Consider the following 18,573-nt stretch of genomic DNA (forward strand, 5'->3'; position numbering starts at 1 on the left):
TAAGAGGGTTCCCTTTTCTCCACACCCTCTCCAACATTTATTGTTTGTAGACTTTTTGATAGCAGTCATTCTGACAGGCATGAGGTGGTACTTCATTGTGGTTTTGCTTTGCATTTCTCTGATAATGAGTGATGTTGAGCATCTTTTCATGTGTTTGTTAGCCATCTGTATGTCTTCTTTGGAGAACTGTCTGTTTAGTTCTTTGGCCCATTTTTTTTTTTTTTTGATTGGGTCACTTAGTTTTTTGGAATTGAGCTGCAGGAGTTGCTTGTGTATTTTTGAGATTAATTATTTGTCAGTTGCTTCATTTGCTATTATTTTCTCCCATTCTGAAGTCTGTCTTTTCACCTTGCTTATAGTTTCCTTTGTTGTGCAAACGCTTTTAAGTTTAATTAGGTCCCATTTGTTTATTTTTGCTTTTGTTTCCATTACTCTGGGAGGTCATAGAGGATCCTGCTGTGATTTATGTCAGAGAATGTTTTGCCTATATTTTCCTCTAGGAGTTTTATAGTTTCTGGTTTTATGTTAAGATCTTTAATCCATTTTGAATTTACTTTTGTGTACGGTGTTAGAAAGTGTTCTAGTTTCATTCTTTTTTTTTTAGTTTCATTCTTTTACAAGTGGTTGACCAGTTTTCCCAGCACCACTTGTTAAAGAGATTGTCTTTTCTCCAATGTATATTCTTGCCTCCTTTGTCAAAGATAAGATGTCCGTAAGTGCATGGATTTATCTCTGGGCTTTCTATTTTGTTCCATGATCAATATTTCTGTCTTTGTGCCAGTACCATACTGTCTTGATGACTGTAGCTTTCTAGTAGAGCCTGAAGACAGGCAGGTTTATTCCTCAAGTTCCATTCTTCTTTCTCAAGATTGCTTTGGCTATTCAAGGTTTTTGTATTTCCATACAAATCATGAAATTATTTGTTCTAGTTCTCTGAAAAATACTGTTGGTATCTTGATAGGGAGTGCATTGAATCTATAGATTACTTTGGGTAGTATACTCATTTTCACTATATTGATTCTTCTGATCCATGAACTTGGTACATTTCTACATCTATTTGTGTCATCTTTGATTTCTTTCATCAGTGTTTTATAGTTTTCTATAAATAGGTCTTTTGTTTCTATAGGTATATTTGTTTCTAAGTATTTTATTCTTTTCTTCGCAATGGTGAAGAGAATTGCTTCCTTAATTTCTCTGTTTTCTCATTGTTAGTGTATAAGAATGCAAGGGATTTCTGTGTGTTAATTTTATATCCTGCAACTTTACTATATTCATTGATTAGCTCTAGTAATTGTCGATTTATTTTGTATTTCCATGAATCCTATAAGGTTTCACTTCACACATTTAATCTTGAGTTTCTGCTGTTGCAAAGTTCCTGGTCTAGACTGTGCTTATTTTTGCTAAGCTGTCTGTGTTTTGATTTCTGTGTAGGAGACCATTATTTTTACCCTTACAATAGCTGTACAGGAATATCTTCCCAGTTTCAGGATTTAATGCAGAGATCATTTCTGCATCTCTTGATTCTGTGGTTTGACAATCAGCTGGAACTCAGCTAAGCTGTTGTCCTCTAGGCTTGGTGCATTTGTGCATTTGCAGTTCAGAGGTTTACCAGGTGGATGTGACTCTTGTCAGAGGAGCCTGCACACTTCTTAGTATATTTTTCATATATATTTGGCTGTACTGTGACAACTATCTCAGCACAGCCCTATGATCCCAAGCCAGTCAGTCAGTTCAGTAATTCAGTTGGGTCTGACTCTGCAACCCCATGGACTGCAGCTTGCCAGACTTCCCTATCCATCAGCAACTCCTGGAGTTTACTCAAATTCATGTCCGTCGAGTTAGTGATGCCATCCAACCATGTCATCCTCTGTCATCCCCTTCTCCTCCTGCCTTCAATCTTTCTTAGCGTCAGGGTCTTTTCCAATGAGTCAGTACTTTGCAAAAGGTGGCCAAAGTATTGAAATTTCAGCTTCAGCATCAGTCCTTCAAATGAATATTCAGGAATGATTTCCTTTATGATTGACTAGTTTGATCTCCTTACAGTTCAAGGGACTCTCAAGAGTCTTCTCCAATGTCACAGTTCAAAAGCATAAATTCTTTGGTGTTCAGCTTTCTTTATAGTCCAACTATAACATCCATACATGACTAGAGGAAAAACCATAGCTTTGACTAGATGGACCTGTGTCAGAAAAGTGATGTCTCTGCTTTTTAAGAAGCTGTCTACGTTTGTCATAGCTTTTCTTCCAAGGAGCAAGCATCTTTTAATTTCCCAATTACGATCCCAAGCTAGGGAGTAGGAAAAAGTCCTCTTCATGTCTAGGCTCAGAATTAACTCACCATTTCTTCTGGCAAATTTCACTGCCCAATGCAAGTCAGGCCAAGTCAAGAGTCAACTACATGGTCCCATGAAAAGTTGTTTTTGTGTTTGCATTCAAATTTAGCTCTGAAATACATCTGGAACTGATTTTCTAATATGATATAAAATAACCTATATATATATATATATATATTAATTTAAATGGAAATTTAAGTGTCCACATTTTCCACAGATTTTCACTGCCAACTTTGTCATATATCAAATGTTCATAAATACATTTCTGGCCTCTCCCTTATATTTAACTATTCAGTTTTGTGTACTCTGTTACAAAAGTATAAAATAAGTCTTATTTTTCAGAATGGTATATTCCTCTTCTTTAAGGCCATCTGGACTGCTCTGGACTAGCTATTTCTTGTTTCAAACTTAGTATTACTTTACTGAATTCCACAAAATAATACGTACTTAAGTCTTTGGTTCATGTTGCACTGAAACCCTACATCACTTTAGAGAAAATGAATTTCTTGATAAAACTGAGCTTTCCGTTTCAAAATTATGATATGAATTTTTAATTATTTAGGTGTTCTCTAATGTCTTAAACACTTCACAACTTTTTCCACAAAGGCATTTACGAAAAGTTTTTTAGATTCAGTTGTAGGTAGTGAGTAAGCTTGATATCAGATTTTTGAATAGGCTTTCATGGAGGAGCCTCCTTCTGACACTGCTTCAGCTGAATGCTGTTACTCTTAGGGTATGTTGGGAGAGTTAATCAGACTAATGCTAGCTCAGGTTCGGTATCGAGTCAGAAATGTCCAACAACCGTGCTTGGTAAAAGAAGATTTTAATTTGTTTGTTTTCTGTCTCAAGTGATTCATTTAGAAAGATAAGGGACTGATGCACTGTAACATTTATGAGATGGACAGAGAAGGAGAAGGTGTGGGAAGGAGAGGTGAGAACTCAGCAGAGGCTCCCAGGCTTCTTCACCTGGAAGCTGAGGACAGACACAGCTTCCCTGTCCCCTCTTATCTCCATCCAGTGGGAAACTCCTCTTGTCCACAGAGGGAAGCCAGTTCTTGGGGGAGTTAGCCTGGTTCTTTCCTTTCTTCCAGGTGTTTGACTTTGAACTGAGTCCAGAGGATATGAAAGCAATTGATGGCCTCAACGGAAATAGAAGATACTATGAATTTCTACCGTAAGTGATTTGCAGATGTTTCACACATATGTTACTTTCTGTAGCAGGCGGTTCAGTAGGGGAACTAGGCTTTTTAAAGCTTAATTCTTGGAAGACAGTCCTGATTTTCAGCGTAGGAGTAAACCAGGGGCTTCCTGCAGACCTCACACCAGAGTTTTCCTCTAGGGGTTCATCTCTGACCAACAGAAATGTGATTGGAGCCCAGAACAGCACATCAATAAAATCCTGAGATCACATCATAGTGAATTCACTACTTCATGCCCCTGATCCCTATGCCTAGTGTGCTTCCTTTCAGGGCCGAGAGACTCAAGAAACAGATGGCACAGTGTCTGCAGCCCAGTATTCTTTCAGGGACTTGTGAACTTATTTCATCTTTAATTCTTTTTACATCAGGGAAAAATAATTATATTTATAATAAACATATAATAATGAATCCATCATGCATTACATTCATGTTTTGTTGTTTTTGTTTAATCTCTAAGTCCTGTATGACTCTCTACCCTCCCATGCTCTATAGACCAACAGGCTCCTCTGTTCTTGGGATTTCCCAGGCAGTAATACTGGAGTGGATTGCCGTTTCCTTCTCCAACAGATCTTGCAACCTTAGGGATCGAACCCAGGTCTCCTGCTTGGTGGGTGGACCCTTAACCACTGAGCCACCTGGGAAGAAGTCATTCATATTATGCCTAACAAAACTATAAAATGTATTGTTGATATTTTTTATGAAGAATGGTCCCATGAAATCCAATGTGCATCTGTGCTACGAAGTCACAGGGGGCCTGCTTCCACCCTGTCCCCTAAGTGTCTGGTGGATTTTGCATTTTTCTCCAAAACATCATCCATTTCTTTCAAATTGGCCTCTTAATTGGCCTTTTCTCCCTGTTATAACTCCCACATCCTCATCCTTGTTATCTCACAAAGCTGAATTACCAGTAGATCATGAGCTTAACTGACCCTCCAGTGAGTGACTGCTGTGTCATTAGCAGGACACACCCAGGTAAGATCATCTGCGTCTTCTGCTTTCTTGAGTAAAGACTCACACCTGTGTTGTATTTGTTCTTCAGTGATCCATCCACTGCGGAGTCCCTACCTCCTGTACTTTGACTTAGTCACTAGCATGGGATTCCAGCTGCCTAATTAGTGCAGGAGAATGTCAAGACTGAAGAGACAGATGACTGATCAAACTGGGGGAAGTTGGAAGGGAGTTTAGAGAGAAGAGAATACAAACTATTGGCAAAATGAAGATTTTATGTCTAATGAAGGATCTCAAAACTGTCCCTATTGCTTGTAAAGCAGTATAATGCTTCTGAGAAAAGCCATTATTAAAGAAAAGTTGGAAGGTTATTTTTCTGTACTTAGGGGCTCTTAAGTATAATTCTATGTTCTTCTTCATTAGGCTGTGAATGCCTAGACTTACTCATCTTTGTGGGCTCAGGTCCACAGCACAGCTCCTGGCACTTGGCATTGCTCATGCACTTTTTAATGAATTGAAAAGGACAAATTCAGAAAGAAAAATAAAAACATGGAAAAAAAGGAAAACAGCAGTAATACTAATTGCTGAGTAACAAGTGTTTTAATACAATATAAATTAAGAAAGCAATAATCCCACTTTGAGCTGTACGATTATTCAGGTTCTTGTAGTAGCTCTCCAAGAAATGACGGGTTCCAGGCACTCTGCATTTTTGGAGCACTCATTTGCTTATCCATGGATGTATGAAAAAGGGCAGTTAATTTGTTCACTGTGCACCTTTTCATCATCTAGGGGCAGAAGTTTCACCTGTGTCTGAAATGATTGCTACAGTTACTGCCAGGTCTTGTGGTCTCATATAAATTGTAACCTGAGTCAAACTACCTGTCACTGTGAAGTGAATATTACATGTGAATGTTGGGATTGGACGTGCAGGTGCAGTGTGCACATGGAGCAGACACCTGCGTGTGTGCTTGTCAGGGGAGAAGGAGGGATGTGTTTGTAGATTGAGAGTTTTAGCCCATCCTGACCACATTATAGAATAATGCTCTATGACAATATGACTGATTTAGTAAGTGAATCTTCCTCCTTCTCTTTCAATGGTGTTGGTCACCCTGAGTATCCATTCTCTGAAGAATATTGACTCTCAACTCTCACTGAGATTCTTTGAGAATTTCTTGCGTCTATGGTGGTGAAGACTTTTGTACTTGGTGGAGGTACTTAAATGAAGTGTCTGAACTTTTGAAAGCTTGCCTTTCCTTTTTAAAAAATAAAATGTTTATGAAATAATAAAGACTTCAAATAATAACTCTTGCTTCTGATCATTAAAATAATACCTCCAAATTATAGAAAATAGAAGGGACAGATAGAAAATAAACATCAGGTGTGTTTACCCATTTAAAATACTTACCTTTGGTATATTTACCCTTTGATTTTCCTAGACAAATATGTGCATTTGTTTACCTCCAAAGACAATTAAACTTCAATCCACAGGTTGTATACTTCTTTTGAAACTTAGCATAAGCATCTCGGTAAGCTAAAAGAATGATTTTAAAAAATTGGTGTTGTATTTTGCTTCCTGTAAAGCAGTACATTTTACTCATTTATGTAATTTCTTAATTGTCTGCCCATGCTTAGCATTTTGATGAATCCTTACATATTTTGAGTTCGTTCATTGGTCATTCAGCAAAACTTTATTGAACATTCTTTAGAAAGACATTGTTTCATCAAGAAATGTCAATAAGTGAAATAAATTCTTGAGTCGTTAGTCTCGTGGAGAATGAGACTATGAATGGTAGCAGGAGAATTTAGGTGTTAGAAATGGGTATGTGTCTGTTGAGATAGTTCTGCATAACATCTCACGTTTCTGTACATCTATTAGGCAGAGACACCAACTACCCTTCATCCCACACAAATTTTCATTTCTACAAAACAGCCTTGAAGATAGAGACAGTGGTTCCTGCATTTCTCTGGAACAGAAAACGCTTTTGCCAGGAAGGAAGAGTGTTCATGCAACATTTAAGGGCCAGCAAGTTGGCTGATGTGGGTGGAGTTTAGTGAGGTGGGGAGACAGGAGCTGAAGACAAGTCAGACAGCTGGTGGGGCAGGGGGTCCTTGTCACATAGGCTTTTAAAGGACTTTACTGTGAGGGAAATGGAGAAGGATATTTCCAGAACACTGCTCCTCGGGCCACTCGCTGATAGCTGATGGCCACCCTGACCTGTCCAGACATCCTTCTGGTCTGAGCTGGCTCTGTACCCCATACTGCCCACTCTGCCCAGTATGGGGGGCTCTCGCCCTGGGGGGGGGGGGAGTAAACTGGATCCAGAGGCACTGAGGGGGCATCTATGGGGCAGGGGGCACATGGGCTGCTCAGTAAGCCGGCCGACTCCTTGACAATGGCCGACTGCCTCCTCAGCCTGTTCCAGGAGCAGGAGTAGGTGCGTGTCTCAGGAGAGGAGTCAACTTCCTGGGCCTCTGGGGGGTCCACCCGAGTTCACAGCAGCTGTGGGGCTGCGACCTCCTGGGGTCGTCCCAGGGCTGCAGTGCCCAGTGTGTGGTGTGTATGGGTCTCTCCAGGGAGGACCTCTGAGCCCCTGCCCATCCTCCTCATCTAGGGCCCTCCTGTGGGCTCAGTCCTCATATGACGGCTTCTCTTCCCTTCCCATCCAGCTCCATGGGGATGGTTCTTTACAGCCTTGGTGTGGAGGAGGCTTCCTGCTTGTGTCATGTGTTTTCAGGAGATGGGACCCTCTAATGTGCTTCTGGGGGAGCTGAGTTCAGTGTCCTCTTGCCCACCCGGAGCTCCTCCCCAGGACAGTGTGTGACACTCACTGTGCACTAAGTGCGGCTCCTGTGATTGGTCAGGAAGAGTCAGTGTCGATTTTTTTTCTTCCTTTCATGGATCAGGCTTCCCAGGTAGGGCAGTTGTAAAGAATCTGCCTGACAGTGCAGGAGATATGGGATCTAGGAAGATCTACTGGAAAAGGAAATGGCAGTCCACTCTGGTATTCTTGCCTGGAGACTACCATGCACAGAGAAACCTGTGGGGTCCATTGGGTCACAGTAGAGGTATCTTGACTTAGCGACTAAACAGTAACAAAAACAGTTTCATGGCTCATGTTTTTCTCTCATTTTTTCTCTCTTTTTTTCCTCTCTCTCTCTTTTTTTAGCTTTGTTGTTTCACCTTTCTTTATTGTATGCTTTTTCCTCTCTCTTCTTCTGTGCATTCATGACTGGTTACTTGGACAAGTACAGCACACACACTATTCACAGATTTGTACCACATCCTGATTGTCCTTCACTAGCTGACGTGGCATGGCCTGGTCCTGGGTTCAGCCCAACAGGAAACTAAGGGAAATAGGTCATTTCTGAGTCAACAACTTACTTGGCTCATGAGTGGCCTTTTGATTCTGGGGTATTTATGATTATTTTTGAATGCCTTCAGTTCAGTTCATTCACTCACTTGTGTCCTACTCTGTGCGACCCCATGAATCACAGCACGCCAGGCCTCCTTGTCCATCACCAACTCTTGGAGTTTACTCAAACTCATGTCCATGGAGTCGATGATGCCATTTAGCCATCTCATCTTCTGTCATCCCCTTCTCCTCCTGTCCCCAATCCCTCCCAGCATCAGGGTCTTTTCCAATGAATCAACTCTTCACACGAGGTGGCCAAAGTATTGGAGTTTCAGCTTCAGCATCAGTCCTTCCAATGAACACCCAGGACTGATCTCCTTTAGGATGGACTGGTTGGATCTCCTTGCAGACCAAGGGACTCTCAAGAGTCTCTTTCAACATCACAGTTTTAAAACATCAAATTTTCTGCACTCAGCTTTCTTCACAGTCCAACTCTCACATCCATACGTGACCACTGGAAAAACCTTAGCCTTGACTAGACGGACCTTTGTTGGATGCCTTACTACCCCCCAAATCCACACCTAATTCTATCAGGGTTTTACATGATCTTGTGTGTGTTTCTACCCTTACTCCCTGACTCTGGCCCCATATATATCTAGTCCCACTGCAGGTGTAATGAGCCACTCCAGCTGCTCTTCAGTTCAAGCTCAGAGTTAAGTGAAATGGATGACAGTTTCCAGGCAGGCTCCAAGTAGGGGAGAATATTGCACATAAGGACTTCTGTGATGAGTTTGCTTTAAGGGAAGCAGCAGGGTGATGAGCTGCCGCTCTTTACAGATCAAGATGGCTCTGCTCAAGTCAGGGGAGAGGTGAGTCTGAATAAAAACATATGGAAATGTCCTTCCAGTCTTTTGGATCTTCCCTAGTTGCGTGTTCACTTTGTTGCTGTAGATGTTTTTTTGACTGTTTCCCATAACTCCTACATTTTTCAGCTGCTTTCTCTTTCCATACTTCCTACTCCTCCTAGCTCACAATTTTGCTGACATCACTATATACGCGAAATTGAATTTTTCTTCACCACATCTCCTTGTACCAGGGCATCATGATTTCCCTTACTCTCCCCAAATTTGTTGCAATTTCAGTTGCTTATAGGTTTTTCTTTTAGGCATAATGTTTAGCATGATAACAAACTGTAAAATATGTATTGGTTACATTATAAGGGTACTCTAAAAAGTTACATAGCTTAGTACAAGGTCTAAACACTCAAGCGTCTGTTTGAACCTACACATGGTATCCACAAACTGTTAATGATTAACACCAATAAACACTCTGCCAACACATCTGGTTTTGGTATCCTTTTCAGAATTTCACCCTAGTCAGGTCTGTAAGTGCTTCTCTGGTGGTCCAATGGTAAGAATTTGCCTGCCAATGTAAGTGACACAAGAAACTTGGGTTTGATCCCTGTATCAGGAAGTTACTGTGGTGTAGGAAATGGCAACTGACTCCAGTATTCTAACCTGGTAGTTCCATGAACTGTGGAGCCTGGCGGGGTACAGTCCATGGGGTTGTAAAAGAGTTGGATATGACTTACTGACTATACCTCTACCACCACAGGTGTGTAAAGCAAAATAATTTTGCTGCTGGAAAATTTTAAAAGGCAAAATTGGTTTGTTTCACATTTTGATTCTCTATTAAGAGATTACATTTTGGAAAATGCTTAATAATCAACACTTTTTAATTGTGTGATTAGTATGCCTTCTTGTACTCTGAAATAGTTGTTTCAATTGATGTTTGATCAAAAGTGGGCTTCATAATTAGAAAAGTGAAATGACTGGTGTGTGGAGGTTTCTGTGTAACATTTGGTCAATAATTGTTTGGCACATTTCATCATTATATAAGTGAAGTTATTCTGATAAAAAAACAAACAAACAAACTACCAATGTAACTGGCTTCATTCCTCTTCTTACGCTACATAGGTGCGCTGTTTTAATCCTCTCCTCCTCCAATGTATCTGCTTACATTGGACAGTCAGATGGGGTGTTAACTTCCTGTTATTTATAACATGTTAAGGCAGAAGAAAAGATCAGTCTGCTTATTCAGAGGTGAAATAAGCAATGGATCCCAAAGGCCAGAGAGTGAAGCTTAATGATGGCCACTTCATTCCTGTCCTGGGACTTGGCACCGCTGTACCTCCAGAGGTATCAGTACTGGTATGGGGTTGAGATATAAATACTAGTGGATGTAACATGAGTGGAAGGGACTTGGGTTGTCAAGCAATGAGATCCTGGTTAGCTCCTCTAGCCATGAACCAGGCTAGAATGATGCCCTGTGAAAGGGGAGAGAGCATCCAGTCTCCTTTCCGCATCAGGGTCTGAGGCTCGCTCACCTGCAGATTAGTCTGGGTTCCCCTCCAGATTCTATCTCTTTCCCAGCTTGGCAGAAGAGGTGAGACTTGACTGTCAAGATCACTGGCTGTCAACTGCTTTGCTTTGAGGGCGATTGCAGTGGCTGGGTTTCTCTGTGTATTTATTAGTTCCAGAACTCTTACCTCTCAAAAAAGATGTGACCCAGAGAAGTATTTGAGGGGGAAGGTCCTAAGGATGAGGTGAATAGGAACTAATTGAGGAGAATTGCTTTTCTACTGTGGGGTGCCTGGTAGGTGTCAGGCAAGACATTCCAGCTATGTTTTGCTTTGTACTTTGGTTGCTGCTTGGAAACTTCTTCTAATGTAAAATATAGTGTCATTTGAGGGGATAAGCTACCATCTTACAGGCCAGGTTTTGCAATGTATCCTTGGTTGTTTTAATGTCTTTTTATTAAAGTGTAGTTTTCAGTGCTTGGACAGAAAAGGGACTAGCAGACAAGTCTCTAGACCTGTAGCCAGAAAGTTTGCTGTCCCTCTTGTCTTTAGAGAATGTGGTTGTGACAAGGTCTGATCCTGAAACTTTCATTTCACTTTTATCATTTGGAGAATAGAAGGAAATATTCAGAGGCATTTTGGAAAGAGAAGGCAGGACTTTTTAGTGCAAAGTAGGGTGTGGGGAGTAAAGTGTCCAGGCTAGTACTGAAGCTCACTGGTCCATTGTTAGTATATCCTTGAATGCTCAAGTGTTTAAGAAAGACCAGGACTGCACCCAACAAAGGGTGATTACACCAATTGTCTACCTCCTTGAAATAGAAAAGATTCTGACACATGAAAAAGAAATGGAATATTATTCAGCATTTAAAACATAGTTAGTACTGGCATTTGAAATCACACAGGTGAACTGGGAGAACTTTAGCTAAGTGAAGTAAGCCAGAAATAAGAGACAAATACTACTTGATGTTTTTGTGAAAAGTGAAAGTGAAGTCGCTCAGTCGTGTCCGACTCTTTGCTACCCCATGGATTGTAGCCTACAAGACTCCTCTGTCCATGGGATTTTCCAGGCAAGAACACTGGAGTGGGTTGCCATTTCCTTCTCTAGGAGATCTTCTTGAACCAGGGATCAAACCCGGGTCTCCCTCATTGTAGGCAGACACTTTAACATCTGAGCCACCAAGGAAGTCTCTTTGTAGGTGGAATCTAAAATAGTGGAACATATAGAAACAGAGAGTAGAGAAATGAAGGCCAGAAGCTGGAGACAAATCTGTGAGAAATGGAAAGATGTTTGTCAACAGTCTAGACCTTCAGTGATAATATGAATAAGTTGGTGACCTGATGCACAGCACCATGACTATAGTTATAAATAATGGGTGATACCCTGAGATTTTGTAGAGACTAGATCTTAAGTTTTCTTACAAACCCCTAAAATAAGGTAAGTGAAATGAGGGATCTGCTAACTAGCTTGATTTTGGTGATCATCAGCAATGAATCCCTATATGAGAGCATCACTTTGTACACTTTGAATAGATACAGTTTTTATTTGGTGTATTCCATGTAGCTTCACTGGTAGACAGTGGTCTCGGAAGCTTTCACCTTGCTTCTTAATGCTTTTTGTTATTGTTGTTGTTCAGTCACTAAGTCATGTCTGATTCTTTGTGATTCTACGGATTGCAACAGGCCAGGCTCAATGTCTCTCACTATCTCCTGTAGTTTAATGTCTTTACTATATACCTTATACCTTTTTGATTTTTCTTCAAGTATCTTATAGTATAAATCATATTCATGACCACAACTTTATGCTGAGTCCTTTGGGTCCACTGAACCTGGAGGTTGTCTTGGGGTCCTCAGATGCCTGTGATCCACCACGGATCATTTGTGCTATAAGGGTTACTGTATATCTATTTAAAAACTGACCAGGAACGTTCAGGGAAACTGTCATGGGTTCAGCACCAGACATAGAGAACTAATCAAATATATGAAGAAAAGTTGATTCTTTGGAGGATCAAAGCTTGTGCTAGCAATCTCTTAATCATGTGGTTATTCAACTTCTACCTTTGTTGCTTATGTAGATTCCTAAGAGTGAAGCTCTGGAAGTCACCAAATTCGCTATAGAGGTTGGGTTCTGCCATATTGACTGTGCTCATATGTACCGAAATGAAGAACAGGTTGGCCAGGCCATTCAAAGCAAGATTGCAGATGGTACTGTGAAGAGAGAAGACATATTCTACACTTCAAAGGTGCTGCATGCTGTCTGTTTAACATGTGTGCTAGTGAGTGTGCCCAGGTGACTATTATATAATAGGATCATTTGTTTGGTGAACAGTTGATTGGTGAACTATGCTTCTTGGTATATTCTTAAGGTATTAGAAATCCTTGGTGTTCAGTCTTTAAGACTTGGCACATTACTATCATGGGCCCCCATTCCATCATGGGTCAGGAAAGTAATATCCCACAAGCCATGCAGTAAGACCAAAAGAAAATTTCCTAAAGTATTTTTAATAAAATTTTTATTCTTTTATATTTTCAGCTTTGGTGCACTTTCCTTCGACCAGAGTTGGTCAGACCAGCCTTGGAAAAATCACTGAAAACTCTTCAATTGGACTACATAGATCTCTATATTATTCATTTTCCACTGGCTGTGAAGGTTGGATATATGTGTGATCATATCAATTTTAAATCTTGCGTTAGAATGTGCGACAACTTGCATGGATGGTTGTATTAAGATTTTTCTTAGTAGATTGAAGTGATGATTACACTAGAGTAGAATCCCCCAAATAATCATTTGTGATCATCTTTTTACTGAGCTTCTTTGAATCTGTTACATGCCCCCCAGACAAAGGAGTTAATAATCCAAGACTCTCTGGCAGAAAAACTTGAGGAAGTAGAAATAGCCAAGTTCTGCACACAGTCTTGATTATGACTCCTGAGTCCCTGGGGATTTCATGAACCAAGAATTTGGTGCAGCTGTGGTGAAGCTGGCACTGCCTTATATTGAACATGATGAGTTTATCTTGTCTTTCACCCTTTCAAGGTGAGCAGATTTGGTGCTGTTCCCTCCGGGTGCGTCTAAATTTCATACCTTTATAAGGAGTTGGGATATTGTCTACAGTCTTCCTCAACTTTATGATGAGCTTTGTAGACTGCACTTGGTCATTAAGATTGGTTTACTTAGAAATCTTGATTTCTAGTTATATAAATCAACTCAAGCTATCTAATGCAAAATAACTTAGTGGAGTATGTAGGTGGCAAGTCCCAGACACAGAGAGTTTTGAGGATTTGCAGGACTCCTCAGAAATGTTTCTTTTTTTCTATCCCTTATAAAGGGATTACTTTATTTTTACTGAACATTTCCCATTGGTGGCAAACATGACCTTGGGGCATTTCAAAGCTCAGGGTCATAAACATTTGAGAGCATGTCTGGATCTTTCACATTCCATATCAACCTAATGAGAGCCTTGCTGGTTCACATGCCTGTCCTAGGGTATCTAATGCTAGAAGGGTAAAGGAAATCTGATTATCTAGCCCAGGTCTAGTTTACAATTTTTATTCTGGAAATTATGGCATGTAACTTACTGCCATTCTCAGATCAGAGACATTTCAAAAGAGCCAAGTACAGGGAACAGACAAAAATCACAGAAGTCACTGGAAGTCCCTTTTAGGACATAGAAAAATTATATATTTTGCAACATATATAAGTGTAAGGAATTAGAATAAGCCTCCCTCCTAAAGACACTGCTTACAACTCCATACACAAGTCACTTTGCAAATATTAGTAAGTATAAAGTTATAAATCTACCTCATGGAGGTTTAATTCTTAGTGCCTGGCAGCCTGGCTAAATGTGGAGAAATTATTTTGTCACATCTCTAATATATCTGTCTCTGTTCCAGCCAGGGGAGGAATTACTTCCAAAAGATGAAAATGGAAAACTGATAAGTGACTCAGTGGATCTCTGTCACACGTGCGAGGTGAGTCCAGGGAGGAGACAACCAGAAGAGGAACCAGGAGAAGGGGAAACTCCTTCATTTCTTCTACCTATGAGAATGGGCTGTGGGCCATCAGACTCAGTAGTTCATGAATCTAAGGGCTGGGATGCTGAGGTTGTGGTGAGGAAACCATTGATGAAATGTTCATAGAAAAGAACAGAGGAGGAGAATATGGGACAGTGCAGACAGATATCTCTTTCCTTCCATGTGATATGTCTTCTCCAGAGTTTTCTAAGGAGGAGTTGATAACTCATCTTCTTGTATCATGACCTTCTCCTCCTTTTTCCTTTCTTAAAATCAATGTAAATTCTTGACATGAGACACTTTTTACAGATTTTTTCAAATATTTATTCTTGATCTATCACTCATTTCAAATGACTGCTCACCAACCCTCCCTCCAAGGCCCTGGAGAAGTGTAAGGACGCAGGGCTGACCAAGTCCATTGGGGTGTCCAACTTCAACCACAAGCAGCTGGAGAAGATCCTGAACAAGCCGGGACTCAAGTACAAGCCTGTCTGCAACCAAGTGAGCAGCTCGACTCCTCTCCCTCCTGCTCTTTAGAGCCTCCTTCTTGCCCTGGAGCCTGATGTCTGTCTGTCCTCCCCTCCTGTTCATCCAACCTTTGTGGTACAGAGGATTCTAGAGTGTAGAGTCACTGTCTGGATGGTGTGAATAGAATCCCAAATGGTATCTCTATCTGATGTACCTGGATGGAAAAGGTCGGGAGGGCATCCTGCCAAATTTGGGTAGAACCTAGAGCTAGAGGTAGGATGTGTCATTTTCCTGAGATTAAAGGATGACAAGATTGGATGGGAAAATGCCCTGGAATAAACTTTGTGTACCAAGGAAGCCATGAAAACATTGAATGGGAAGTAAATTAATAAAGTAACCAATCAGCTGAGATGGGTGGTAAAGGTTTGTGTGGGGTTCCGATGGCTGATTCCTTAGTCTTGGTGTCTCAGCATTTATGAGTCTCAACAGGGAGCACAGAACAGAAAAATGTGCTGGAGATGATGAAACTCATCCAGGTTAGAGGGTGAAGTTAAAGGCTCGAGGTGATGCTAACAGAAGATAAAACATTTACCCGGGAATATCTACTGAAATATAGACTACACCTTTTTATTACTCAACTTCGACTGGTTCTCCCATCCACGGTCTGTCATAAAATTAACTGTATAAATACACTTTTCTCTACTTCTCTCTAGATGTTGATATTTCCATTTTACATTTAATGTTGCCATCTTTCATTTAGGCACTTAAAATTTTAATCTGCCTCTGTCATATTAATATTACCTTTTCAAATAATCTGACACTCTTCTCTGTTGACATTCTACAGGTGGAATGCCACCCTTATCTTAATCAGAGCAAACTGTTGGATTTCTGCAAGTCACATGATATTGTTCTTGTTGCCTATGGTGCTCTAGGATCCCAACGAATAAAAGAATGGTATTGAATCCTACTGAAGACAACTGGGAGTTTCCCTGAAATTCAATTTTTAATGAGATATTTTAAAATAGAGTACTCAGATAACTCTCATAAGCAAAGGGGAGAGAGGGGATGGATGGAATATTTTCTTCTATCTTCCTATCATCCAGCCATTTTTCTACACTGTATTAGCTTGTAGACTCATCATTAACAGATGTCTGCATTAAAATCTATATATAATCCCCCAGTTGAAACCAGAAACACAAGCTTATGTCATGATTTATATAGACATTAACTAATAAAACATTTCTAAAAATAGAAATTCCAAGCCTCACTTACCTTGTGTCTAAAACTGGGATAATAATATGCAATTCTCAGGTCTATTATGATAGAAAAAACTAAACTTGAACCATTTTTGTATATATCTAAAGAAGAGTAATGATGGAATAGATTTCTTTGATTTTGAGAGTATTCAATATTTATCAGTACCTTAGGAAACTGAAATTTTAAAAACTCCTTGGTTTTTCCCTTCTGTTCTCTGTTCATGCCCTTGATTATAGATGCAAAATAACCCCTGAGAATTAAAAAAAAAAAAAAAAATCCACGACTTTAGCAATCCTGGTCTCAGGTCATTAATGTATCAAAATAACCTGCGAAGCTTTGTAAACACAGAATGGGACGTGACACAGTTGAAATTCTGATTCAGTTTGTCTTTAGCTAGCCATGGAATTTTTATATCTGACAAGATCCCAGGTGATACTTATGATGCTGGTACACTTTGAGAAGCACTGATATAGAGTGGACCTACTTGATCTGTTTGGGAAAACTACTCACAAGTTGCATACTTAGTCTCAACTCCTCTGGATTTCTGATTTTTCTTCCAGGGTGAACTTGAACCTCCCCGTTCTCCTGGAGGACTCGGTTCTTTGTGCCTTTGCCAAAAAGCACAAGCAAACTCCAGCTCTGGTTGTCCTTCGTTACCAGATACAACGTGGGGTTGTGGTTCTGGCCAAAAGTTACAACTAGAAGCGAATCAAAGAGAACATACAGGTGATGAGTGGGGCTCTGGGCAGAGAGCTCCTATGGAATATCCTTCATGAGGGTCATTCTTTGTCTCTCAAGACTTTCCTTGAGTCAAGATGAATTACCTGTTCTTCCCTGTGCATGAATGCCTTGTGTGTATTCCCGATGGTTTTCTCCTCCTGCTGTGGCAACAGGAGAGGTGGCCTGCCTGGAGAGGGTTCAGTTCTGTTCAATTAAGTCACCCAGTCATGTCTGACTCTTTACAGCCTATGGATTTCAGCATGCCAGGCTTCCCTGTCTATTACCATCTCCTGGAGCTTGCTCAAACTCATGTCAATCATCTCATCCTCTGTCATCCTCCTTTCCTCCTGCCTTCCATCTTTCCCAGCATCAGGGTCTTTTCAAATGAGTCAGTTCTTTGCATCAGATGGCCAAAGTATTGGAGCTTCATCTTCAGCATCAGTCCTTCCAATGAATATTCAGAAATGATTTCCTTTACAATTGACTGGTTTGATCTCCTTGCAATCCAAGGGACTCTCAAGAGTCTTCTCCAACACCCCAGTTCAAAAGCATCAGTTCTTTGGTGCTCAGCTTTCTTTATGGTCCATGTCTCACATCTATACATGGCTACTGGAAAAACCATAGCTTTACTATATGAACCTTTGCGGTAAAGTAATATCTCTGCTTTATAATATGTTGTGCAGGTTTGTCACAGCTTTTCATAGAAAGAGCAAGGGTATTTTAATTTCATGGCTGCAGTCACCATCTGTAGTGATTTTGGAGCCCAAGAAAATAAAGTTGGACAGAAAAAAGAGATTTTAGTCCCAGTGATTATGTCTGCAATTTATCCTGTCACTTTGTACAAATGATGCCTCATTACCTTCTTTCTCATGGATGAAATTGCATTATGTGATTATTTTCAGCTGTTTGGACTGTCTTAACAAAACACCCCAGATTGGGTGTCTTGGAAACAATGAAAATTTGTTTGTCACATTTCTGAGGCTGGAAGTCTGAGGTCACGGTGCATTCATGGTCAGGTGAGGGCCCTCCTCCAGGTCACAGCCTTCTCCGTGTATCTTTACATGGTGAAGGGGCCAACAGAGCTCTCCCCAGTATCTTATATGACTATGATATTGTTGAAATTTCACTTTTGAAGGCTCCACCATCATGACCTAATTACCCCTCAAAGACTCCATTTCTAACACCATCCACTTGTGAAATTGGGGTCACAAAATTATGGATGATCTTTCACCTCTAAACCATAATGATTTTATTTTGCATTTCCCTGAATACTCATATGGTTTCGCCTTCATATATTTAATCTTCTTGAGTTTCTGTCTTTGTGAAGTCCACTTTTGCAAAGTGTCTGTCTTTAGTTTTCTGTGTAAGAGACCATTACTGTACCCTTAGGCAGAGCTGTATTGAAAACTCTACCCAGTTTTAAGATTTAATGCAGAAATCAGGTAAGCATCTCTTGATTGTGTGATTTGAGATACTGCCTGCACTCAGCTCAACTGTTGTCTTCTTGGCTGGGCTCTCTTATGCATTTGCTGTTCAGTGCAGAGCAGCTTGGCAGTTCTGCTTTAGCAGGTGGATATGACTCTTCTCAGAGGATCCTGCAGGCTTCTCCATATAGTTTTTCATATATATTTGGCTAGACTGTGGTCAGAAAACTTGATTTTCATCTCAGGACAGCACTGTGATTTCAAGCCAGGGAGTAGGAAAAAATCCACGTCATTGTGATTTATGTCAGAGAGGGTTTTACCTATGTTTTCCTCTAGGAGTTTTATAGTTTCTGGTTTCATATTTAGAGCTTTAATCCATTTTGAGTTTAATTTTGTGTATGATGCTAGAAAGTGTTCTAGTTTCGTTCTTTTGCAAGTGGTTGACCAGTTTTCCCAGCACCACTTGTTAAAAAGATTGTGTTTTCTCCATTGTATATTCTTG

At 40.4% G+C, this 18,573-nt stretch overlaps 1 protein-coding gene across 1 annotated transcript; it reads left to right on the forward strand.

The window, feature by feature from the left end:
- Window positions 1-9,946: 9,946 nt before the first annotated feature.
- On the forward strand, window positions 9,947-16,629 carry LOC133044374 (dihydrodiol dehydrogenase 3-like). Its single transcript, XM_061125765.1, has 7 exons — window positions 9,947-10,030; window positions 12,264-12,431; window positions 12,722-12,838; window positions 14,083-14,160; window positions 14,581-14,703; window positions 15,515-15,624; window positions 16,488-16,629. Exons 1-7 carry the CDS (start codon window positions 9,947-9,949, stop codon window positions 16,627-16,629), a joined length of 822 nt encoding a protein of 273 aa, XP_060981748.1.
- Window positions 16,630-18,573: the final 1,944 nt, after the last annotated feature.

This window comes from Dama dama, chromosome 23, assembly GCF_033118175.1.
Source record: "Dama dama isolate Ldn47 chromosome 23, ASM3311817v1, whole genome shotgun sequence".
In the NCBI taxonomy this organism is placed as follows: domain Eukaryota; kingdom Metazoa; phylum Chordata; class Mammalia; order Artiodactyla; family Cervidae; genus Dama; species Dama dama.

Coding starts and splice junctions, on each gene's coding strand:
- LOC133044374 (XM_061125765.1), top strand. CDS start 9,947: ATGGATCCCAAAGGCCAGAGAGTGAAGCTTAATGATGGCCACTTCATT. Junction 12,432..12,721: donor ACATATTCTACACTTCAAAG/GTGCTGCATGCT, acceptor TTATATTTTCAG/CTTTGGTGCACTTTCCTTCG. Junction 12,839..14,082: donor ATTTTCCACTGGCTGTGAAG/GTTGGATATATG, acceptor TCTCTGTTCCAG/CCAGGGGAGGAATTACTTCC.